The 26911-nt window shown below is 32.5% G+C and overlaps 2 protein-coding genes and 1 long non-coding RNA gene across 3 annotated transcripts; 2 read left to right on the top strand and 1 right to left on the bottom strand.

Moving 5' to 3' along the window:
• Nucleotides 1-823: 823 nt before the first annotated feature.
• On the bottom strand, nucleotides 824-7099 carry LOC111716225 (26S proteasome non-ATPase regulatory subunit 11). The gene is made up of 8 exons (XM_023491664.1): nucleotides 6993-7099; nucleotides 6374-6510; nucleotides 6222-6301; nucleotides 5624-5721; nucleotides 4399-4531; nucleotides 3806-3991; nucleotides 3216-3488; nucleotides 824-1071 (listed from the first exon to the last, which is right to left on the bottom strand). The coding sequence occupies exons 1-8, from the start codon at nucleotides 7049-7051 to the stop codon at nucleotides 877-879; spliced, it is 1161 nt and encodes a 386-aa protein (XP_023347432.1). The 5' UTR covers nucleotides 7052-7099; the 3' UTR covers nucleotides 824-876.
• A 12649-nt stretch (nucleotides 7100-19748) lies between these two features.
• On the top strand, nucleotides 19749-24180 carry LOC111716224 (uncharacterized). Its single transcript, XM_023491663.1, has 6 exons — nucleotides 19749-19809; nucleotides 20627-20697; nucleotides 22261-22412; nucleotides 22467-22514; nucleotides 23071-23164; nucleotides 23975-24180. Exons 3-6 carry the CDS (start codon nucleotides 22299-22301, stop codon nucleotides 24178-24180), a joined length of 462 nt encoding a protein of 153 aa, XP_023347431.1. The 5' UTR covers nucleotides 19749-19809; nucleotides 20627-20697; nucleotides 22261-22298.
• A 6-nt stretch (nucleotides 24181-24186) lies between these two features.
• LOC111716226 (uncharacterized) lies at nucleotides 24187-25854 on the top strand. The gene is made up of 3 exons (XR_002768437.1): nucleotides 24187-24260; nucleotides 24501-24600; nucleotides 25211-25854. It is a non-coding gene; the product is annotated as an uncharacterized LOC111716226 (long non-coding RNA).
• Nucleotides 25855-26911: the final 1057 nt, after the last annotated feature.

The following is a 26911-nucleotide window of genomic DNA, read 5'->3' as shown; positions in this document are numbered from 1 at the left end:
CCCTCCATTGAAATGAGGCATTCCCCATTCACAGTGGTACCCTTAAAACATTCATCTGATCATTATTATTGAAGATATTGTCGTTTTTTTATTTCATTTATTGTTTCTGAAGTAGAAACCTGCTGCTCAATTTTAAAGTTGAAAACACGGATACCTCATTCATTCTTAATCATACATACAAAGGTTTCTAAACAAGAATTTTAATTTAAAAACCGTTTGAAATAATTTCTTTCAAAGTGTAAGGATTAAGAGAGATCTAACTTCCTTGAATGGACTCTTCTAGCCTAACCAGTAACTGCATACCATAACATATATAAATCATCTCCAACTATACTAGGAGTTAGAAACTTTACAATCTTTTCTAAAATATTTCTTTCTTTTCCTAAGCTTTTCCAATCTATGTTTACCTCTCTCCATGTTTACTGGGGGAGTCTGAAAACTAAACAATATATACGTTTATATACTGAAAACTAAACAAAATATACGTTTATATACTGAAAATTAAACAATATATACGTTTATACACTGAAAACTAAACAATATATATGTTTATACACTGAAAACTAAACAATATATACGTTTATATACTGAAAACTAAACAATATATACGTTTATACACTGAAAACTAAACAATATATACCGATATAAAAAGGATGAAAGAATATGAAAAAGAGAATTCAGTGCTACAAATCATAAAATTCTTACCGAAATGTCAAACCTGAAAAAAAGATAGACGACCATTCAAGTATGTTTTCTTAGAGGAAAAATACGAGAAAACAAGGAATTACTATTCACATAAATATACTTGCAGGCAGAAACTATCTACGCATATATTCTGATTTATTTCTAATATATTCTACAAGGTATATATTGTATCTAGATATTATTAAGAATATGAGTCTGCTTGTTAAGTATAGGATGCAACTGCTCCAGTATCTGGTTCCCTAGCTCCCAGAGTGTATCCGTCCTACTCCAGGTAGACCTGGAGAACAGGATGATTACTCCGTTCTCTTGATCAAGGATTCCGGACAGTTTCTTATCCAAGATCATCTTACTCAACCTTCTCTCAACCTGCAATAATAATATTTACAACAAAATGGTCTTAATTGGAGGGATTTCTGTATTCTATATTTCACAAATATTTCAATAGCAGTTTAGGAAATGATCTTATAGTATAATTATACAATTGGAGTGCTCGGCGTTTCCCGTGGAAGTAAATGGTTAATGTCACCCCACGGGGAAGGTTCTCTTAAAAAAGTTTGGCCAGCTATAGCGAACATATAAATGAGCGAAGAGCTTTATTATACAGAAGATATATGCTATATAATAAATATAAATATATATGAACGAAGAGCTTTATTAAATAGAAATACATTGTTCCTAATATAAGTTTGTGATTTAAGCATTAAAAGCCTAGAAAATACGTAAAATTGAGTTGACTATAGCTATGTTTGGTATTTATAAAGCAAGAATATTATTATAAAGAACCCTCAGGATAGTTTATGGTGTGAACACGTCAAATATATTATTCAGTTTATTATTTATTACTCACAAATATTTTCAGAGTAAATATGTAGTTTTTATATTTACATATTTACGTATTTACGTACACAGAGGAATACTAGTATACTGTCTAGTAGTAGTAGTATCTTATTCAGATATATAGAGTAGAGTATACACAGTATACACAGTACAGACTAGATTCTATCAGATATATTTTCATTTCTTCATTTATTATTTACAATCCCCCCCTTTGTTGTAAGAGCTGTACATTACAGAAGAAATTGAACATAATGTGTATATATTCTCCCCCCCCCGCTCCTTACCGTACCGCAGGGACCCTGGAGAAGGATGAATTATAGCAACGTACTAATGCAAGGAAAGTTATTTCAGAGGTGTACGCATTTTTTGTACTGCAGTGTACTGTCTTTGGGCGGAAAAGTAAACACAAGACAAATGTCACAGCCTGACATGGAATCAATTTAAAAAAAATAATCTATGAAATATTCTGGTCATAGGAAACTATTATGTGAATTTTCAAAATAATCAAAATTAAATGCTTTTCTCCTCCTCGAATACTAGACGAACACTGATGAATCTATTCTTTTTTACAAATTCCGCCCAGAGAGAACTGGTTTCAATATGTACGCAGAGTATACGCGACCACAATTAACTTTTATTTGCATTAGAACCTTGGATTATAGAATCCAGAGCCCGTTCTCTCTCATGAAAACATATTTAAACGTTTATATTTCTATTCAATATTATAAGTTTTATAGCGCTGAGTTCGATAGTAAATACAGGTCCATTCAAAAACCATTACCCTCCAACGAGAAACAAACAAAATTATATTTATTCTATCATTTAGAATCGCTGGTAGAGGTTAGAATGGGCGTTCCTCTCTTCCCCTCATCCCCTTCATACTTCGTTTCTCTGCGTCCTGAGAGTCCGGAGTATAGAAGCAAGCTAGAGATGACGACCTGGCAAACCTCCTTGGAAGGGTAGCAGTGAATACACTGAATAATTCTGTTTAAAAAAATAAAGAGGTTTTTAAGTGTAGAAAAGGTTGTACCTCTCTGTAAATAAGATCTGGTCTATACGACACCCTTGTAAAAGTATGTATTATATAGTCTAGAAACTCTGACTAGGGGGGGTATGTTCTTGAATTATCGGAACAAGTTTTACAAGTCTTAAGGGTCAGAGATGAAGGGGAGAAAGAAGTGTAAAGAAAAGAGTACTGTATACATTATACAAGATTACTATTCTGATTAGGATCCTTTGCATTTATATTGTTCTATTACCTTCTTATGTATATATTTAGACTATAGAATATAAAATCATTACTATTTGTTTATTTGTCTTCAACTAACTACTTATTTAGATTTCCTGATGAATAATTAAGTTTGGAGTTCTAAATTTAGCCCAAAGAGAAATGAAAAACGAATAGTTAAAAGCCCATTTTAATTATGAATTATCCCTGCAGGCATCAGAGACTGCGGATGTACTCAATAAACTACCCCAGCAGCATTTATGTGGTTCATTGAGTACATATAATGGTCTTCGTGATAAGCTTTAACTATCCGTAGTTTTTTTTATATGAAATAACTTCAAAATTTTCATTTTAGTTTAAAGTTGTGTCTTGCAGTCTTGAATAATGGCTAGAGGTTACTTGTATCCATGTATATTGTTTAGTACAGCTGTATATAGAACTATACCTGGAGAACTGGAAGATCTATTTTATCTGCAACATACTGAACTTGAACCCGGGAGTAGGGTTTGAGTATCTTGATAAGGTTCTGCTCCATCATGTTCTCCTGCAGTTTCTCCAAGTGGAGGAGAACTACTGGATCCTGCTCCAGTACTTCAGAGTACTCGGATACAGTTTTCATAAACTGGTTTAGAGAACTAGAGGTTATAGCTTTAGATATATCTATCATACAAGCAGTTTCAGGTCCATTGTAGTTCAACTCAACCTCTCCTGACATCAACTAGAAGTATATTTATTCAATTAAAACCATTATATAAATTAACCGATTGAATATATTAATACTAGCTTGAGAACCCAGCGTTGCCCAGGGTAGTCATAATCACTACCGAAGTTTACCCGCTCTTGGTAGTAAATTACGGTTTTAGCCTTTTTAGAACTTAGAATCTTAAAACCAAGCTAAGAACATTTCCGTGGATCTCCCAAGTTCCTCAATCAAAATTTGAGGCAGATCGGTTAGGGGGTCTATGAGTTATGATCAGACATAAATACAAACAGAGATTACTAATTTAGATATTGTAATTTATATAAAGTTTATACCCTGGGTATATCCTGGTTCTGCTTCAGCATGATTTTACAGAGTAGCATATACTTGAGAGCACGTTCAGCAGTCATATCTCCAAGATTATCATAAATATCAAATGCTTCATAGAAGTATGAGAATGCAGTTTTAAAATCTTTGGAGTCAACTGTGCTTAGAATACCGCTATGCATATCTATCTCAGCCTGAGTAAAGATTAGATTATTAACTAATATTTATACTTATTGTACAGTGTACAGTGCACAGTGTATTGTACAGTTTACATACTCAAGATTAATTGAAACTTTACACCATCTCGGCCTTGTACATTGTACAACGTACAATATATCCAACATTGCACCGAATTTTACTTGCACTACCATTGCAAGAATAAATAGTGAATTTAATATGATACAGTGACTGCTATATTAAAGCGGAAAGGGAGAAAAAACAGTATTTGATTCTAATCTAAACATAAGATTTATGTTTTCATGGGATCGAAACAACTCGTATAAGAGAAACGATCCAACAATGTGAAAACTATGTTTGTTGAACTTTCACACGATCTATGTTGGCTAAAAGATTCCAAGATATTTTAAGAACCACTGCATACCTGTTCTGTAGGAGGTATGTATATTGAGTAAGCTGTAACCTTGGCAAGGTTCAGAGCTGTTCTAGATTTCTCCAGGTTATCCAGTCCTAGGTAGCATTTACTCTCCAGTAGGTAAACACGAACTAGGAGTTCACTACAACACAAGGAAAATATACCAAACAAAGACCAGATCATATGAATAGAAGAAGCAGTTGATCTATACAGACTAAACTCAACTACTACTCTTCAGCTTGACCCGGCAAACTAGAGAACTGGATGAACCGGCGCGGCCATGTGTGGTTTTACCACTTCTGGCTTTTCATTAAATCTGGTCCAACTTTTTATTCAAAATTTTAGTTTCAAAAATAATGCTTTTAACGTGGTAAGTGAATGATAAAATATTACATGAACATTGTAAAGTAAAGAAAAGTATAATGCAGAACAGTACAGTGGAGTTGATGTTTAGATTTAAGGACGTGTGTACAATCTATTGATATATATAATCTAAAGGGAGTGACCGGTAGTTTTGTGGAGAAATCTTTTAGGAATCATTAGAGACCTAATTGCATATGAGACGTTTTACGGTGCATATTTGTTCAACAAGAGCACAAATTCAATTTTTAAAATCCTCATAGATTGTTCATTTTTGAGAGATGATTTTGAGAAGAATTCAAAAAAGACGATGAAAAATGTAGTAAAAATTCTACAGTAAACTAATTAGTTGTTTAGGAACAGGTTAAGAAAATAAAAGTTAACTATTATCATCGAAAATATTATCTTCTTCAGATATTGGTTTTTGTAATGTCTCTTTGTTCACAAACATTTTCTGTAGATTTACTGGAAAAGACGACATTTGAAAGATTTGAAGAAAAATCTGCGAACAAATTCATAAAGAATAAGAAATTAAGTATAATGATGAAAAAGAAATAATTGATTCTAATCATTGATTTATTGAAAAAAATACAATTGAAAAATATGTTCCTAAACATCTAATTCGTTTACTGTAGAATTTTTATTACAAATTTTGTCGTCGTTGTTTAATAATTAAAAAAATCGATTCTCAAACGTAGCCAGCTAAATGGATGATTTTGAACGTCGACTTTGCGCTCAAACTCAGTAATTATGGATCATTAAAACGTTTTATAAGTCTCAAATGAATTCTAAAAAATTTCTCCACAATACTACATTCTCAGTTCAACTACCATGCATAGACGGTCATTCCCTTTTAAGATCAAAATGATATAACCTGTCATTAATTTTCTTCAGCTGTATAATCAAATTTGCGCCCAGATTTAAAGCTTCTGTGTACTCTTTCCTCTCATAGTACAGCAGCATCAGTCTTACCTAGTTTAGTGTAGTACAGTACAGTACAGTACAGAAGAATACAGTACAGTAAATTATCTTTTCATTACTCAATATATTGCATTTATGCTGCATGTTCAGACTTCATTTTATGCATTGTACGATAGCATTGTTAATACAGAGGGTAGATTTAATGAACAGCAAGATATGGTTGATTCGCATATATGTGGTTCAAGTTTCAACCCCTCTTAAATCTAGCCATGACCAATTTCGTTTATTTTTATTTTATTTTACTGTTTATTTTAATCTTAGATTGTCCCTGGATGTGAAAAAATCCTCGAAGATAATTCAATAAAATAAATAATCAATGTCAAACCTTAAGTTCTCTTTGAAATTTCTACTGGTTACCTCAAAGTCAATCAAGATACGTGAACAATCACTTTAAGCAAGTTTACCTCTAAATATTGTCTCATGGTCAAATAAAAAATGTAAACATTAAGTCTGTAAACTGTACTAAAGTATTGAACATTTAAGAAAAAGACCTCCAACGATTTTCTGAGAAATGTCCTCTCCTCTTCTGTAGCCCACTGTATACAATCTACCAGAATACCAACAGCAAAGTCTGAAGAAAAAACTGTATATTACGCAGGTCTCTTAATCTCTAAAATCATTTCAACATGTTTGATAGTTTTACCTGAACGAGAATCGATCAAAAGATAGTTTTCAACCAAAGCTTTGATGAGCTTGGCCCCCTTGATCCTGCTCAAGGAGCTAGCGATCTTCCTCGCTTCGGGAACCAGCTTTCTCAGATCCTCATCTCTTCTCTCTATCCTGAGGTCAAACTTTTTGTTTTATTTATCCTTGGATCAAGCAACATCGAAAATAATTTTTTCCTCCAGGATTTAAAATTTTGTTAAGGTTTTATTCTGAATTGTAAAAAAGAAATGATTTAGGGGAATATCAATGAATTTTGGGGAAAAAGTACCAAAAAATTGACTTGTGCAGGCTGTCAAATTCAATTTTCACCCCCAAAATCATCAAAAAGAATTTAATAATTCCTCTTGAATATCCTGTGATCAGAACCCAAAAAGGATAGATAAAAGTTGAGGGACTATTACCCAAGCACCTATCCATCAAATTAAAATGCTACAACTGTGGATATCGAGGTCAAGCGTTGTAAATTAGCGCTATCCAATAAAAAAAATTGTAAAAATTTAAAAGTAATATTAGCAAAAACTGTCTTTCTAAACGTTTTTCAAAATTTCCTATGTTTACTTAAATTTCTTATCTAAAAAAATTAGAAATATATTTACATTAAAGAACTCGAAAGTTCTAGAAGACGGCTTTCCTCCTGTTCCATTTCAGTATTCATTTTTGATATGAAAAGAGTATCTGAAAACAAATTGTGGATTTTACTAACGAAAAGTTGCGCATTTTCAGATTTGTAGAATTAAATATAAAAAGAAACTTTTTGAATTTACTACAAGCTATTTTAAATGTAAGATTTTGAGTCAATTCTCGAACATTTGTTTGCATTAATCTCTGCATGATGTTGAAGTAAACGTTTGTGTACATTGATTACATGATTACATCGTATATCCTGAAAAGTATGGAGTACTGTTATTCAATAGATCCTGATAATTCAATATAATCCAAGGGATATACATACATTACATATACACACATCTCAACCAGTCGATATTCAGTATAAGGTTAATATATTTTCTAGTTTATTATTTTTCCAAAGCCTTTCCAGGGGCAATACATTTACCAATACTTTTCCGATATTTTACTTTTCCATGCGCTATTTGTAAGATTGTAAGACCTAAAAGGGGATGACATCCATACATTATTTTCAAAAAGAACACAAAACCATATACGAAAATGGTTGATTAACACTGCAAAGTAGGTTTGAACCAATTGACAAGGTCATAGTTGTCATTGGAGTGTAATTGCTTCAAATTAAAAACATTTTCAAATTAATCAACTTTTTATGATCTTTTTGTGAAAATTTACGAATATTCTTTAGATATATATTGTCTGTAACTCCCCCCCCCCCCTCTCCTAGTCCCTGTGTAGAGCTGAGAGAAAAGGGTTTATGAGAGTAATCTTGTAGGTTCAGATAATCTAGATATAGGTCTCAGGAGACCCTTTTCTAGGCTTATATCATTGTAAATCAGGATATTATAGTTCTAGTTCTATTTCTAGTTCTAGTTCTAGTTCTAGTTTTATTTCTAGTTCTAGTTCTAGTTCTAGTTAGAGTTATAGCTTTATTTCTAGTTCTAGTTCTAGTTCTAGTTATAGCTTTAGTTCTAGTTCTAGTTCTAGTTCTAGTACCTCTTTTCCCTTTGCTTCTAGCTCTCGTTACCTCTTTTCCCTTTGCTTCTAGCTCTCGTCACCCCTTTTCCCTTTGCTTCTAGCTCTCGTTACCTCTTTTCCCTTTTCTTCTAGCTCTCGTTACCTCTTTTCCCTTTGCTTCTAGCTCTCGTCACCTCTTTTCCCTTTGCTTTTAGTTCCTGTTCACTGTTTCCCTTTGCTCCTAGCTCCTTCCATCCTGTCCATTTGCTCCTAGCTCCCGCCCACTCTTTTCCTGTTGTTCCTAGTTCCCGTCCACTCTTTTCCCTTTACCCTGAGCTCCCGTCCAATCGTTTCCATTTGCTCCTAAGCTCCTTCCATCCTGTCCCTTTGCTTCTAGATCTCGTCACCTCTTTTCCCATTGCTCCTAGCTCCCGTCCACTCTTTTCCCTTTGCTCCTAGCTCCCGTCCACTCGTTTCCCTTTTGTTTCTAGCTCCCGCTCGCTTGTTTCCCTTTGCTTTGTACGATTAAATTTAAAATCTGGACAGGATTCCTTCTTTTGTATTATGCCTTTTTCCACGGGGGGTATTCACATTTGACCTCACTCCTACCTTATTTTAAGGGGGAGTTATCTCCCCTTCTCTTCCTCCCCCTCCTTACTACCTCCTAATCCAGGGGGTATTCCCTCTCTTTTCCCCTACATTTTTAAAGGATTATTACCTCCCATCCCCCTTCCTTATCCCCTTTCTCCTTCTCCTTCTCCAGGGGTATTCACCTTCTTCCCCTACAGCCTCCTTCCACCCTTGGGTGTACTTATCATTCCTCCTTTCTAACCTTACCAGGGGGTCACTTGAATTCTTCAACCCCTTCTCCTATCCAGGATAAATTCCATCCTAGCGTATGATTACTCGCCATAATACGTGGAAAATATGTTTATATATCTGTCATGGAGATTCAAAATAAAAATGATTGGATTTAAAATTAAGTTGGTTTAGTTGTAAACGTACGTAGGGTTTTAAACTAATTTTGAAAAGAAATAATGAATAAAATTAATTAAGATTCAGCAATTAATATGATGTAGATATCGTATAACCCCATTTAATGAAACTTAAAATCTTTAATAATTCAATGTTTGTTAAACTTTTAGATTTTTATAAAAACCAGGGATTTAGAATGAAACAAGTTCAGTCAACTGAATGCTGGTAAAAATAACAATGTTTAAGTTTAGCAAAGTATACAAAGAATCCCTCTAAGCCCCATTGCCACCNCCCCCTCTCCTTTATATATCCCAGCTCTGTCCGGATTTCCATATATATTGTGTAAGCCCAGGGGACTACTATAACAACTGCAGATTGTATGGAGCGGGGAGGGGAGGGGGGAGGACTGAAAAATAAAAATCCTAAGTAAAAAGAATATTATCTAACAATAATATATTAAAACAATATCACAAACTTAATAACTTGTATAGGTAAACTCTACAGGTCTTGATTTCACCAAAATTAGTTTAAAAATTAATTTCCCGCTGAAAATGAAAAAAAATTTAGATTTAATTGAGTTATAACGACAAAATAAACAGTCTTGTAAATCCAAGAAGGCATGCTTTTAATAGTGTACTGTTTACTGTGTACTGTGTATTGTATACCTGCAGTATAAAATACTGTGTAAAATGTATTGTGTACTGTGTATTGTATACCTGCAGTATAGTATACTGTGTATCATGTATTGTGTATTGTGTATTGTATAAGTATAGTATACTGTGTATCATGCACTGTGTATCATGTATTGTGCACTGTGTATTGTATATCTGCAGTATAGTATACTGTGAATCATGTATTGTGTACTGTGTATCGTGCACTGTGTATTATGTATTGTGTACTGTGTATCAAGTATTGTGTGCTGTGTATCGTGTACTGTGTATAGTGTACTGTGTATTGTGTACTGTGTATTGTGTATTGTGTACTGTGTACTGTGTATCGTGCACTGTGTATCGTGTACTGTGTATAGTGTACTGTGTATTGTGCACTGTGTATCGTGTACCAGGTCTCGTGTACTGTGTATCGTGTACTGTGTATCGTGTACTGTTTATCTTGTACTGAAAAAGTACTATAAAACAATTCCAGAAACAACTTGACTTCATGGAGGCCCTTTCTTTTCCAAGAGAACAAATTTAAACAAATTTATTCTGAAATAATTTTAGAAAATGTTCATTTCAGATTCATTCTCAAGATGCATTTAAAAAAACAATGCAGTGCCTGCATCGCTTGAAAAAGATCTTGGTATAAAGGGACTTTGTCCCATTCATATGAAGAGTGGCTTGTCCGATTCACATCGTTTTCTATCGTTTTCTATCGTATTCTATCGTTTTCTATCGTTTTCTATCGTATTCTATCGTTTTCTATCGTATTCTATCGTTTTCTATCGTTTTCTATCGTATTCTATCGTATTCTATCATATTCTATCGTTTTCTATCGTATTCTATCGTATTCTATGATATTCTTTCGTTTTCTATCGTTTTCTATCGTATTCTATCGTTTTCTATCGTATTCTATCTTTTTCTATCGTATTCTATCGTATTCTTTCGTTTTCTATCGTTTTCTATCGTATTCTATCGTTTTCTATCGTATTCTATCGTATTCTTTCGTTTTCTTTCGTTTTCTATCGTATTCTTTCGTTTTCTATCGTTTTCTATCGTTTTCTATTTTAAAATATGTTAAATTTCAAATAAGTTTCTAAAGTATAACTGCTAAAGTCACTTAAATAGAAAACTGCAATTGAAAATTATCAATTTTTAGCAAGACAAAAATGAAAGACAGAAGATGAAAGGGTACCGTTAAGAATGGGACATGTCCATCCTTAAATTGATGTTCACTCGAAATTACGTCTACAGTCCCTTTAATGAGTTTAATTGGTGAGATTTAAACTGGATTCTGGCGGATTTCTATTCTGAGTTCATGCATTTGTTAAATGTTTCCTAGATTTTGCACGATTAGAACATTTTTACAAATTATAATTTCATCGTTCATAATTTTAAGCAATTGAGTCTGAAGGGATTAGTTTCAAAGTTTATTAGAATCAAATAATATAAATTTAGACGGGGTTTAGAAAGTTTTCCATTTAAAATATTTTAGTTTAAAATAAAACTTTAAAAAAGCAAATCTACAAAAATATAAAGTAATGAGATAAGAAAACATTAAAGGAATGATACAAAGTATGAGATGTTGATACAAAGCAAAAAGTTTTATTTGTGACTTATTAAATCACTTATTCAGTGAACTGGGTCTGTTTACACTACATAATTGCTGTGTCTCATGTTCATTGGACTTTCTAAAGTCACAGCTTAAGTCTAATAGGCGTCTTCCTATTCCCGAATTTTCTGGTTATCACTGTTGAGAGGTTACAAATATATCTGAACTCCCACCAATGGCAGTGACGGAGACACAAGACCAGTATACTGCGCTGCCATTAGTGGGAGTTCTGGTCACGTGATACGGGGGTAAAAATAATATTATCAATTATATCTTAAAAATGAAAAAATCAATTAATAACATGAGCAAGTTCTCAGGCTTCTCATGGGATATCGTCGTTTTCAGATTGGTTGCGTATTTTTTGAATATGATCTTTTTAAACCTATGATTTGTTTACAAAATTTAATATTTATAAATTTTCTTATAAATTTGACACAGTTTTATATTAATTTCTCGAGACAGGAACATCAACTCCTGAAATGCGTAGGTTTCAGCCTATAACCCTTTCATTTTTCCTTTATATTCCCTTTAAAAATAACTTTTAAAAATGTTTTTTTTTTACAAATTGTTATTTTCTTTTAGGATAAATTAAGAAGTTTCTGACAGAAAAGAGATACTTTAACTAAAAATGCTAAATGACCGAACTAGTTAAAAACATTTTTTGAACAATACTAGATTAGTGTTGCACACGCTTGTACTTTTTAAATTCATTTGTTAGCAAATATTTTCAAGTAAACAAGGGATAGGCATCAAATTATCAAAATTGGCATTTTTTAACGGTTTCGGAAATCTTACCACCACATTTTTTAGAAATAGTTTTTGATATATTTTTTTTTTAAAAAACATAAAATTTTTTTTTATATCAGTATATATATTATAAAACTTTTAAAAGGAAAAGACCAAATGGATTCTTAAAGTCCTCAATTTCCCGTCAAAAACAATGTTGCCATGAACTGATAAAGCATATGCTTTTGTTTGACATACTATCACGTTTATAAAACTACAGTCAATGTTTACTTGTAAAATTGAATTTTAAAAAAAGGTTGTTAGAAATTAAAACTTAAATAGAAAAGTCGTCTTCATTGTATTGATATAAACGCCGACCACTGTAAAAAGTCTAATATTAGAAACTGTCAAATATGTATATTTGTAAATATTGTCTAGCATGATGGAATTAAGGTAGATTATCTGTATCTAATCTACCCAATTCCTTCCAGCTGGGATACACATAGTCTTAGACAGCTTACATCATCATCATACACATACTCAGACACACACAAACACACCCCGATCAAGAATAGATCTATACTATCATAATCAGTCAGCACAGCAAAGTGATGAATAGTTGATGGATTCATTCATTGATTGTAATTCACATGATTCTACTCAATAGAAGAAAGATCAGGTATGAAGGAATAAAGAAAAGAAAAAACATTTAAATGAGGTTAAAAATAATGTGATTACTGCTAAAAAAGAGAGATTTAAAGAATGCTAGCGGAAGGGCCTGGCGTTGCCCTTGGAAAAAAAATTTAAATAAAAAATAAAAAATTCGATTTTTTTAGCCCATAACACCCCCCGGCCACCCATGAGTGTCCACGAAAAATTTCAGGCCAATCGGTCCAGCCGTTTTGCCGGCTATAGACAATCTATTTATACGAATGTCTTGGTTTATTTTATAGAAGATAATAAAAGAACGAAGAACAAGGTTTTTAGAAAATTAGAAATACAGGTTTAGAGTAGGAGGGGAGAACGGAAAGGATAGAAAGATCAAGGTTTAGAAGAAGGAAGGAGAGAACTGGAAGAATAGAAAGATCAAGGTTTAGATGAAGGAAGGGGAGAACTGAAAGAATAGAAAGATAAAGGTTTAGAAGAAGGAAGAGGAGAACTGGAAGAATAGAAAGATCAAGGTTTTGATAACTGAAAGAATTGAAAAATCAAGGTTTAGAATGATAATTCTTCAAGTGTTGAAGAGTTTACAGAGTGTGAAATTGCTCCCTGCAGTTTAAACTGAGAATGAAACAGTATCATCACTCAATATGAACACTTTTAAACTTTAATCTTTAATCTACAATATTTCCTATACTTTGTCGTTTTTCAAGATGCTTTTTTAAAGTAAAGAAAGCCATGGCTATAACTGCACAATTAGAGGATAAAATTCAAATAAATCTGTTAGGAATTGTTGTATTTGTTTTCAAAATTTTACAAATCTTTTTCTCGCGCTCATTAAGGTAAAGAATTTGACCGGGCCGGTATGCTAGCTGTTAGTGCTACTGGGGCGTGACAAATATTTAAATAATTCCGCACCACAACATTAGAAACTTCAGGGCAAGTGTTTAAAACTATTTTTTTTTTTAATTCAGCCATGCAAGCTGAACAGGGTGTCCTAATAAACATGACAGTTGAGAAACGACAAAAATATCATCTTTGTACTTTGATATTTGATAGCTATCTAAAGACAAGTTTTGTAGCAAATAAATTGAACGACTTGGGAGTTGGGAGTGACCGGCTATGTAAGGTAGTTGAACTGAGTATGCAGTGTTGTCGAAAACTTCTTTAGGATTCATTTGAGACATATTTCACTTTTTAAAGATCTGTAAATCCTGAGTTTTTTCGCAGTTGCGCCTTTTTTAATATTGTTTTTACATAGGAGAAGAAAAGCTCCCGCGCCAGAATTAGAATCTACAATCAGTACTAAAAAAAACTAAAAAGGAATTGAGTCTTTGCCACAAACGCAAATTGATCAATCCCTCTATCTTTGCAACCTACATGGGAAAACCTTTCAAACTTTTAGATTCTTTTATCTAACAGAATGCATATTTTAAACTATAAAAGGTCTCAAATATTTGGTTACCAAAATATAGGATATAGAAAATCAGAGTTTGTGGCAAAGTCTCAATTGCTCAATGCTACAATTTTGATAAAGTAAAAAAGTTTTAAAAATACCTACAAAGACAAAAAATACAGACCATGGTATATTATATAAATTTCACTAGAAGTGGATCTTTTATTTTGCGTACCGTCCCAGTTCCCCCTTACGTACAGTCTGTTATTGTACAGTGTACAGTGTACAGGTTGAAATGAACTGAAGGTCTCTCTCTCCAGTATGCAGGTTGCATTGGTTGCTGGAAGTTGAATCCCTATTCTGAAAATAATCTTTTTATGTAAATTCCCTTCTCCCGTTATATCCAAACATCAGCATTACATGTTGAAAATATCAAGTTTTTATCTCGCTGTTTTATGTTCCATAAAAAGTTGTTGGTTTGAGGAAAAATGAAAAATATGACTCAAGAATAAAGACGATCTTTGTCAAAATTATTCTTTGAAATATTTTTTAACTGAATACCTGGTCAGTATTTTGAGTCTTGGAAACACATATATTAAAGGGACTGAATGTGTAAATTCAACTGTTCCTTGATGTAAAGATGAAAACACCCGATTCACAACGGTACCTATAAAAGCTTTGTCTGATCAAGCAGGAATTCTTCTGCAGGAAAACATATATGTGAATTATCAGAATTAAACACTTTTGAAACATAGAAAATCGACAATATCTTCCACTTGATTGAGGGTCATTTGAAATTACGCTTCCAGTCTCTTTAAGATGTATTTCCGCTTCAACAAGAATACAACTGATCAGAAGTGAAAAGGAAGGTTTAATCCCTGGACATGAAGCCTACATAAACTTATCTTATTTAAGTTCAGAAGAAAATTTGCCAAAAAAAGAAAAGAATTTAGAAAAGATTTAATATTTTTCCTTTAATCTTAGAAAATCCAAAAGATTTTCTCTGAAAATAATATTTGATAAAAGTTTCAACTTCTTTTGATATCTTGGAAATAACTCAAACAGAAGGACTCATCACAAAAACTTTCTATTGTTGGATCTGAGAAGTAGGGAAATGTAATTCTGTTGGGAAAGTTTCAATGGGATTACTTCAAAATTATCTTTTTAAAAAGAAATGTTAAAAAATTTTAAAACGTAGAAACAATACCTAAAATGCATTTGATCATTAATAAATAAAACACAAAAATGGGAGTAAATAAATTGTTTTTATCTTCTATATCCCCAGAGTTGGATTCTAAATCTTCCTTTGTTATTTTCTCTGTATCCTGGCAGAGGCATGAAAAGCCCTTTTCCGTTTAGTGTTCTGAGCAAAATAAATGGTGTGTAGAGTATAAAGAGTATATCTTAGAGAATACTTATACACTGCTCCACTCCATACCTAGTTCTTATACTGGTATACTAGAATAGAATATACAGGAATACTGATATACCAGACTAGAATATACAGGAATACTGGTATATACCAGACTAGAATATACAGGAATACTGGTATATACCAGACTAGAATATACAGGAATACTGGTACATACCAGACTAGAATATACAGGAATACTGGTATTTACCAGACTAGAATATACAGGAATACTAATATATATCAGACTAAATATTCAGGAATACTGGTATATACCAGACTAGAATATACAGGAATACTGGTATATACCAGACAAGAATATACAGGAATGATAGTATATACCAGACTAAAATATACAGAAATTCCGGTATATACAAGACTAAAATATACAGGAATACTGGTATATACCAGACTAGAATATACAAGAATACTGGAATACCAGACTGGAATATACTAGAATACAGGAATACATGAATACTAGTTCCCCGGTTCCCTGGTTCCTTGGTTCCCTGATTCTCTGGTTCTCTGGTTCCCTGGTTCTCTGGTTCTCTGGCTCCCTGATTCTCCAGTCCTCTGGTTCTGTGCTTCTCTGGTTTTCTGGTTACCTAGTTCTCTGGTTCTCTGGTTCCCTAGTTCTTTGGTTCTTTGGTTCCCTAGTTCTCTGGTTCTCTGGTTCTCTGGTTCTCTGGTTCTCTGGTTTTCTGGTTCTCTGGTTCTCTGGATCTATGGTACTCTGGTTTTCTGTTCTCCTGGTTCCCTGGTTCAGTGGTTTATTTACCTGTGAGTTATAAATATCTAGATAGATAGATAGTCGTATATGTGTACACGTATATGTATATGCAGGTAGATCAGTATAGTTCCACTTATTCCGTTGCTTCAGAAACTACTTTATTTTAAGAAATTAAAGGAATTGTTCAAATATTTTGGAGAATGATTTAGATATTTTTGAAAAACATAAACAGGAATATGTACTTCTGTCATCATAAAGGGTTTGTTGACAAAATATCAAGTTAATAGAGTCGCATGTCTGATTCATAACCCTTTAAACCTCTGCCTGATCGAGATAGCAACGTTTTCTATACAGGGTGTCCCAAAAAACATGGGAATTCAGTGACGAATTCGATATTGTCTTTGTTATGAATTAGCATTGTAATTCCTAATTTCAAAAGCCATAATATTGTTATGCCTGCTAGAGTTTATTTTAAGAAAAGGGTAAAAGCCTGTAAAGATGTGTCTATAATGTCTCCGCAAGATGAACAGTGAAGACGGACAAGTTTACTCTGTCTGTATACTGCAATTTTCTTGTTTTTTTAAGTACACCCTTATATAGTCAAAACATAAACAAACAAAATGTGAACATTGCAGACGAAACTCTCACAGATTACAGCTTTCTCAGTAGGTATCACTATACTAAATCAAAGAATTATTTAAAAAGACGATATCGAATTCGTCACTGAATTCCCATGTTTATTGGGGCACCCTGTAGTTAAAAAGGTGATTTGTGGATATCTGCTGCTAAAACAATGGAAGCTGTCAGAATTGAAAACTTTTTATCTCAGATAATGGGGTAACCAACATGAAATTAGAGCACAGCCCTAATATTATTTTTTTTCAATTCCCTTACAAATCTGAATAATTCAAAATCAAATGGAGCCATGATAAACATGATTAAGTGTATACATTACTGTTTAATTTCAGTATAACTATCCCTGGCCAAGGCCAAAATATCTGAACAAACTCTCTAAGAAGAATGAAAAGTAAAGAAAGAAATCAAATAACTCAAGTCTATATGTGAATTGTGAACATTGAACAAGTATTTTCTCTAAAAGTTGAGAGACACAAACAAAGAAAAAGTAATTTAGAGAAAGTGGTAAAATGTTGTTGAACAGTTGTCTGGTTTACATCTTTATTTTCCCCCTCATTTGGGGGAAAATTACGCAGATTAGGGGCAGAAAATGCGAAGATGAATTTTCAAGTAAACAGATAAAAAATAGAAACATAATTTATCAGAAAAGCTTTCAGCTGGACAATGTACATTATTAATGCCAAACTCTGTACGGTGTACATGAATAATGTTTTCTGGTTCACCTTGTACAGTCTACATAATTAATGTATTTTAAATCCATTGTACATTGTACAATACATAATTTATGTATTCTAAATCCCCATGTACATTCTACAATACAGAATTAATGTATTCTTGATCACACTGTACAGTGTTCATGGTTAATGTATTCTGTTTCACCCTGTACATGATTAATGTATTCTAAATCCCCCTGTACATTGTACAATACAGAATTAATGTATTCTAAATCCCCTTGTACATTGTACAATACATAATGAATGTATTCTAAATCCCCCTGTACATTGTTCAATACAGAATTAATGTATTCTAAATTCCCCTGTACATTGTACAATACATATTTAATGTATTTTAAATCCCCCTGTACATTTTACAATAAATAATTAATGTATTCTAAATCCCCCTGTACATTGTACAATACATAATTACTGTATTCTAAATCCCCATGTACATTGTATAATACAGAATTAATGTATTCAAAATCCCCCTGTACATTGTACAATACATAATTACTGTATTCTAAATCCCCATGTACATTGTATAATACAGAATTAATGTATTCTAAATCCACTTGTACATTGTACAATACATAATTACTGTATTCTAAATCCCTATGTACATTGTATAATACAGAATTAATGTACTCTAAATCCCCCTGTACATTGTACAATACAGAATTAATGTATTCTAAATCCCCCTGTACTTTGTACAATACAGAATGAATGTATTCTAAATCCCCATGTACATTTTACAACACAGAATTTATGTATTCTAAATCCCCCTGTACATTGTACAATACAGAATTAATGTAATCTAAATCCCCATGTAAATTGTACAATACAGAATTATCAACCTGACATAATAAAAATATCTAGATTGTATGAGCAGAGCTCGGAGAGGGGATTGCTCTGGAGGATCTGAAAATAATATCAAACTAGGAATTTGAACTTTTTAAATTTGTTTTTCTTAATGTTTTCACATTACACTAAGGTTTTGTTAACTTACAAGCTTTAAAAAAGAACATCTTTTCATAATTATTTTTATCAGAAAAAATCCATTTATGAAACCACATGCATGTTTTCTTTATTTTTCTAGGATGAAAAATAAAATAAAAAGTTGCAAAACCAGTAGTTTCCCTTAAAATTAATGTCTTCCATATGTAAGGATTTGAAAGTTCTACATTTATTTTTGCATTTAAAAATTTCAAACTATTTGAAAAATTGGAATTTCTATTTTTGTACATGTGTATTGTGTATGGCGGCTAAGTCTACAAAGGACCTGATCATTCGCAAAAAAACCTTTGGCGAAAACCTTTGATATTTCAAATTTTCACTATTTATGTAACAGAATTCATAGATTGAAGCATTAAAAGTTGCACAAAGGAATTAAGTCTTTGGAACAAAATCAAATATTTAAACCTCAATATCTTTAGAACTCGATGTTGTAAACCTTTGATATTTCAAACTCAGATTATTTGATCTAACAGAATTCATAGTTTGAAATATCTAAGGTCTACAACATTTGGTTCAAAGATATAGTGATTATAAAATCAGAATTTGTGGCAAAGACTCAATTTCTTTAAGTATAACAAAATTAGAGTTTTGGTTTATTTTCTTTAGATTTTAGAACATGGATTGGTTCGTCATTGTCAAAAGCACAACTAAAACAAATTGTTTTTTGATTCGCCCCATGTTTCTCCCTGTTTAAAGAAAATTGTTAAGTTATTGAGATGTTAACCTACTGCAGAGCAAGCTGTAACCTGCAATATATTAACCAGGTTGGAAATATTGATAAAGATATCATTTATTTAGAGCAACTGTGGCATGGAAATTAAAACATTTATCTGATTATACCGATTATACCGTTATTCTAATTTAAAGGAGATTGAATTGGTAATTTCCTTCAATGTTTCTGCTGCATAAATCTGCAGGTTACTTAGATAAACAAACAGTAAAGAAATTTATCAATTTGAAGAGAGAAAGAAGGATATTTTTCACAAACGCTTTTTTAAAGGGGTTGCGCTGTATTACCCTATTAATGTGAGGTCACTTTAATCTACGTCTACAGTATCTTTAAAGTGTGTTTTTTTTCAGACTATTCCTGAGATAATCAATAGATTTGGAGGACTTGATGATTCGATAGGAAAATCGAGATTTATCAAATTTAAAGAAAAATCATTTTATTGCATTTTTTTTTACTTTTTCCTTTTATCAAGAATTGTCATACTGCTTTTTATAAATGATTTTTAGAGGACACATTAGCACATACAATACATATTTGTGATCTGGGAGATGGTATAGATAGCAGCTTCAGGTAAACTCAGGTAGTTTCAGGTAGTTTTCAGGTAGTTTTCAGGTAGTTTTCAGGTAGTTTTCAGGTAGCTTTCAGGTAGTTTTCAGGTAGTTTTGAAGTAGTTTTCAGGTAGTTTTCAGATGGTTACGAGTAGTTTCAAGTAGCTTCAAGTAGTTTTCCGGTGATTTTTATATAATTTAATATAGTTTCAGGTAGTTTTCAGGTGGTTACAAGTAGTTTCAGGTAGTTTTCAAGTGGTTTCCAAGTAATTTCAGATTGCTTTAAGTAGTTTCAGGTAGTTTTTAGGAGGTTTTCAAGCAATTGTAGATAGATAGGTTCAGGTAGTATCAGGTAGTTTCCAGTTGGTTTTCAGGAAGGTTTTAGGTAGTTTCAGATATTTACAAATAGTTTCAGGTAGTTTCAGGTAGTTGCAAATAGTTACAAGTAGTTACAAGTAGGTTCAGGTAGCTTTAATGTGGTTTTCATGTAATTTAAGATAATTTTCATATTTCGGTAGTTTCAGGTAGATCCAGGTAGTTACAGGTAGTTTCAGGTAGCTTCCGGTAGTTTAAAGGAGGTTTTTATAAATTGCAAAATAATTTCAGGTAGTTTCAGGTAGTTTCAGGTATTTTTTAGGTAGATTCAGGTAGTTTTCAGATAGTTCTACGTAGTTTTAGATAGTTTTAGGCAGATTCGGGAAGAATAAGGTATTTATAGGCAGTTTTCGTTGGTTTCAGGGAGTTTTCAGGTATCCACGTGGTTTTACCTTGTTGTAGTAAGGTAGTTTTAGGTAGTTTTTAGGCAGAATAAGGTAGTTTCACACGATTTTGTTATTTAGAAGTTCTTTGCTTGAACATCAGTTCATCAACAAAATACAGCCTTCGTGGGTTCCTGCTCTTCATCCAATAGGTTTGCTCGTTTCTAGATTTTCATCCAACAGGTTTTTTTTCTAGATTTTCATCCAACAGGTTTTTTTTCTAGATTTTCATCCAATAAGTTTGCTCTTTTCTTTATTTTTATCTAGTTTATTTACTCTTTTCTTTATTTTTATCTAGTTGATTTACTCTTTTCTTTATTTTTATCTAGTTGATTTACTCTTTTCTTTATTTTTATCTAGTAGGTTTACTCTTTTCTTTACTTTTATCTAGGTAATCTACTTTTTTCTGTATGGCTATCTAGTAGATTTACTCTTTTCTTTATTTGAGAACGAAGAGAAGGATGATAAAGATAAGATGTATGAGAAGGATAAGAAGGATAAAAGGATGAGAAAGATAAGAAAGACGAGAAGGATAAAATGGATGAGAAGGATGAGAAAGAAGAGAAAGAAGAGAAGGATGCGAAAGATGAGAATGATGAAAAGGATTTGAAGGATGAGAAAGATGAGAGAAGGATAAAAAGCTTGAGAAAGAGAAGGATGAGAAAGATGTGAAGGATGAAAAAGATGAGAAGGATGAAAAAGATGAGAAGGATGTGATAGATGAGAAGGATAAGAAAGATGAGAAGAATAAGAAGGATGAGAAGTATGAGTAGAATGAGATGGAAGAGAAAGATGAGAAGGACGAAAAAAATAAGAGGAATGAGAAGGATGAGAAAGATGAGAAGAATAAGAAGGATGAGAAGTATGAGTAGGGTGAGAAGGATGAGAAGGATGAGAAGGATGAGAAGGATGAGAAGGATGAGAAGGATGAGAAGGATGAGAAGGATGAAAAGGATGAGAAGGATGAGAAGGATGAGAAGGATGAGAAGGTTAAAAGGATGAGAAGGATGAGATGGATGAGAAGGATGAGAAAGATGAGAAGGATGAGAAGGATGAGATGGAAGAGAAGGATAAGAAGGATGAGAAGAATAAGAAGAATGAGAAGGATGAGAAAGTTAAGAAGGATGAGAAGGATGAGAAGGGTAAGTAGGATGAGATGGAAGAGATAGATTAGAAGGATGAGAAGAATAAGAAGAATGAGAAGGATGAGAAAGATGAAGAGGATGAGAAAGATGGGAAAGATGAAAAGGATAAGGTTTAAGGACGGATATTGTTTTATTTTGTTTGATGAGAACTAGAACTGAGTTCCTGGAAGTTTCTAAGGTTTATAGATATTTATTGACAAGGGTTTCTAGTTTTCTAGATCATTGAACCGCAGATACTCAGATACTCAGATACTTAGATACTCAGACACTCAGATGCTCACGATGCTCACGATGCTCACGATGCTCAGATACTCAGATACTCATATACTCAGATACTCAGATACTCAGATACTCAGATACTCAGATACTCAGATACTCTGATACTCAGATACTCAGATACTCAGATACTCAGATACTCAGATACTCAGATACTCAGATACTCAGATACTCAGATACTCAGATACTCAGATACTCTCTCTGACCATATCCCTAGGGCCAGGTGCGAGGGGGGGGGATATGCGGGAAACAAAAAATCTATAATATTTCTTAAAAGGATTTTCTTTTCAAAAGGATGGTTGAAGAGTGAGATACCCCCAGCAGTACTAGGTATGCTAAACCTAGTGCGACTAGGACGGGAAGGAGGAGGTGGAGGTGGTGGAGGAGGAGATGGTTGGGGAGAACCTGAAGTTTGTATCCCGGAAATAAGCGTCTTCAATTGTCAGGTTAGATTTTTATATTTTCTGTGTGAACTCCCGGTTTTATTATGTTTAGTTTAGATGCTTGTTGACGACGGGAAAGAATGTAAATCCCAACATAATGAAAAGGTAAAGCAATAGTTCTCAGAGAACAGAGAACAGAGAACAGAGAACAGAGAACAGAGAACAGAGACCATAGAACAGAGAACAGAGAACAGAGAACAGAGAACAGAAAACAAAGAATAGAGAACAGAGAACGGTAAACACAGAACAGAGAACAGAGAACAGAGAACAGAGAACAGAGAACAGAGAACAGAGAACAGAGAGAAGACAACAGAGAACAGAGAACAGAGAACAGAGAACAGAAAACAGAGAACAGAGAACAAAGAACAGAGAACAGAGAACAGAGAACAGAAAACAGAGAACAGAGAACAGAGAACAGAGAACAGAGAACAGAGAACGGAGAACAGAGAACAGAGAACAGAAAACAGAAAACAGAAAACAGAGAACAGGGAACAGGGAACAGGGAACAGAAAACAGAAAACAGAGAACAGAGAAAAGAGAACAGAAAACAGAGAACAAAAAAAGAGAACGGAGAACAGAGAACGGAGAACAGAGAACAGAGAATAGAGAACAGAGAACAAAGAACGGAAAATAAGAAAAAGGTCGGATGTACATTTTTCAGGAGTTGATAAAAACAATAAATGCTGAACTGCAAGATACAATTCTTCAATCCTTGTTAGAAGAAGGGGAACAGTTTTCTGGACTTAGCCTCATAGGTGCGCATCAGAGTTTAGAATTAATTGATTTATTGATTAGTTTTATCATTTTATAATTTTGCAACACTGGTCCTGGCTTCATTTTCCTTTATTGGTAAAATTGCAGTTCTTTCAGCACCTCTCTTCTCTTAGAAAACACTATAAATATACTTTTTATTTTTCTTTATCTTCTAGAGCTTGGAACAAGCCAATTTCTTTTCTAAATTGAAACAAACAAACAACATTATTTGTTTATATTGAACGCACAAGAGAATTCAAGAATCCCATTGGATTATAAACTGTATCAAACATTTAAAAAACATTAAATGGAAGATTGTTTGACTAAACTTTTTATCCTTTAAATGTTTTCCAAACTCCGAGCCTCTGATATTGGAAAATGATAAAAAGTATATTTCTCAAATAAATGCATCCTTTCTATATTTCCGGGAAATGTAAAAAAATGTCGATGAAAATAATTAACCCGAGTTCATGAAGGAAAGTTTTCAATTTTTTCCCTATTTTGTAAAGACAGAATTAAGTTAGTGAGAGAGTGTGGTTTCAGGCAAAAACATTGTGATAGCATAAAATATCTTAAGTTTTAAATGTTTAAAAAGTCATCAAAACAAATCAGTTATAAAATCAGTAATATTTCTCAAAAAATGATAGATTGTGCTTAAATGGTCATAGGTTTCCGAAACCCAAGTTAGAAAGTTTTAATTGAATGAAATGTTCAGTTAATTTTCTCCTGGTTTAACTAAGCTCATATTTTAAAGTTTCCAACTCATGTTTCCCAACGATTAGAAGTTTTTATTTGCTATTATTAATTTCCAGGTACATCTGTGTACGGGATCCGACGGTACCGTGCGGGAGCCTGGTTGGCCAGCCATCTTGATCACATGGCAACACACGTGGTCTCCGCCATCTTAAACATTGCACAGAAAGGAAATTTTCAGAGATCATTGGACAAAGAAACAATTAAACATATTTTGTATTTCATGATTTCCGATGCTTTTAAAAATCAAATGACTCTAAATTAAGTGTACAGGTGAAGCATGGCCTCTTTTTATACAAGATAACACAGACAGTGGAAATATTAATCAAGTCCTTTTAAAGCCAGGTATAAATAAAGGGAGAGTGGGGAGGGGTAGTTTTTCTGGTTTATCAAAAAATGCCAAACGGGTTTATCAATGCATACAAGGGCGTATACAGGAATTTTCTCACTGATCCAGGGGGGGGGGGTACCTGAGTCCATTCCCCTTGATACTGAATGCAAAAGTTAAAAGATTACAATTTATCTTGTTATTGTAGAAAACAAAATCTTAATTATGATTTATAATTTATCTCTCCTATGTTTTAGGTGAAATGTTATGGTATGAATCTGCCAGACTAGTACATGGACGTCCTGTACCCTTCCAGGGAGAATATTACGATAATGTTTTTGTTCATTTTAAACCTAGGTAAATAGTTTAAAGTCAAAGAACCGTTTACTCCAAAATCACTATAATATATTCTTCATGGGTAGAACTTTTTTAGTTTAGTTTTTGTAATAGGCCTTTAAAATATACTCTCAGTGATTTCCAGTTCTAGTCATTCGTGTCATTTGTTGATAAACTTTTTTAATTTAAACTATTACTTAAAAATGGAATTTAATTTTAAAACATTAAATTCTGAATTAATATTAATATTATGTAAAGTGTACATAAAATAGCTAATTCTCACAGCAAATTCTTCTGTACATATAAGAGTTTATTCTGTACTGAAAAATATTTAAGTACACATAATAGCTAATCTTGTACTTTAAGTTATTCTGTACATATAACAGCCAAACTTGTACAGAAAAAAGATTCCTGTACATATGATAGCTAATCCTATCCACTAAATAATCCTGTACATGTCTAGTTAATTTTGCACTACAAACACTTATGTACATTTAACCCTATATCCTGTAGCAGTAGAACAACGGAATTGAACTGAAAATTAAACTTGGATGATTCTTGTATTTTGTTCTAAAGATATTTCGTGTGTTTCTATTTTCTATTTGTTTAGATTGAATTGTATTTATTGTAGAAGGAAATGGTATTGGACTGCTGCAAGGTGGGTTGAGGGGGAGAGACCAAATAAAAGAATACTTGTTCAAACTGATATCAAGGGAATCAAAGTTCTAAACCAAGTAAGAAGTTGATTCCTCGAGGTGAGCAGTTAACACAACTGCAGGTCGATACAGATCTACAGATGGAACATACAGGAGGACTCAAAAAGAATGATACTGTAATGACGAGGGGAAAATGTTTTAATAAAACAATAATAATTAAAGTAATTGAATCTTTGCCACAAACTTTGATTTTCTAATCCCTATATTTTTGCAACCTAATGTAGTACATCTTATTCAATAATTAGATAAGGAAAAACAAAGTTCACAACTGTAGGTAACCCAGAATGTCAGAAAAAAAAATTTCGTTCAGTCTTTTCTGAAATCCGACCCTGAATTTAGTTATCAGGTTCAAGAGATTTTATGTCACAACGAATATTTGATATGTAATAATCTAAATTCATGTAATGATGCATATATAACATGTGCCAATGTAAAAAGTACATTTCATATGTAACATTCTAAAATTTGCATGAGTGCATTTGATAATTTACACGTTGTAATAAGCTAAATATAGGTTTGTAGATATATATCATGTACCTAAAAAATGTACAATTGTTAAATACATGTGATGCATTGTGCAACGAAAATTGTTATTTTTATAAAAATTTAAAAAAATATTTTTTAAAAAGTTTTGTATCAAATCTATGTACTTTCTAAATTGTTCGAAACTGTATTTTTAGGCAATCAGAATCTGTGCTTATTATTGGTTAGAAACCCGTCTCTCTATTTTTATTCCCAAATATAACATTTCATATGTTCATCTACAATAATATAAAATTTTATCCTGGGATACAGTATAAATATTATTATTAGATATTCACTTATTTTTACAATCATATAAAAATAAAAATGAGAATTAAAATAGATACTCGAGTCTACGTGTATCATGTATGTATGTTTGTGTTTTTAAAATATTCAATTTTTTTTTTTTAAATGTAAACATGAATAACGTCAGCAATCAGTATATTTAAAAGCTAAATATATTTGTCAGCTCAGTATATCTACCAGTTCAGTATATCTATCAGTTCAGTATATCTACCAGTTCAGTATATCTATCAGTTTAGTATATCTATCAATTCAGTTTATTTGTCAGTTCAGTATATCTATTAGTTCAGTTTATTTGTCAGTTCAGTATATCTATCAGTTTAGTATATCTATCAGCTCAGTATGTCTATCAGCTCAGTATATCTTTCAGCTTAGTATATCTATCAGTTTAGTATATCTATCAGTTCAGTATATCTATTAGTTCAGTTTATTTGTCAGTTCAGTATATCTATCAGTTTAGTATATCTATCAGTTCGGTATATTTGTCAGTTCAGTTTATCTATCAGTTTAGTATATCTATCAGTTCTATATTTGTCAGTTCAGTTTATCTATCAGTTTAGTATATCTATCAGCTCAGTATATCTATCAGTTCAGTATATCTGTCAGCTAAGTATATCTATCAGTTCAGTATATCTATCAGCTGAGTCGGTATGTCTATCACAAATCTTGCAACCATTTGGTGGTAAACTCACATGACCTCTATGGTCGGATGGCCGATCGAAATTGAAAAACTGTTTGTTAGTTTCTGGAAGTTAAATGTAGAAGCTCTAAATGTTATTCGAAAAAAAAAC

Source organism: Eurytemora carolleeae, unplaced genomic scaffold (assembly GCF_000591075.1).
Source record: "Eurytemora carolleeae unplaced genomic scaffold, Eaff_2.0 scaffold1947, whole genome shotgun sequence".
Classification (NCBI taxonomy): domain Eukaryota; kingdom Metazoa; phylum Arthropoda; class Copepoda; order Calanoida; family Temoridae; genus Eurytemora; species Eurytemora carolleeae.
Note: the sequence above shows the minus strand (reverse complement) of the source record. Positions and strands in the feature narration are given on the sequence as shown.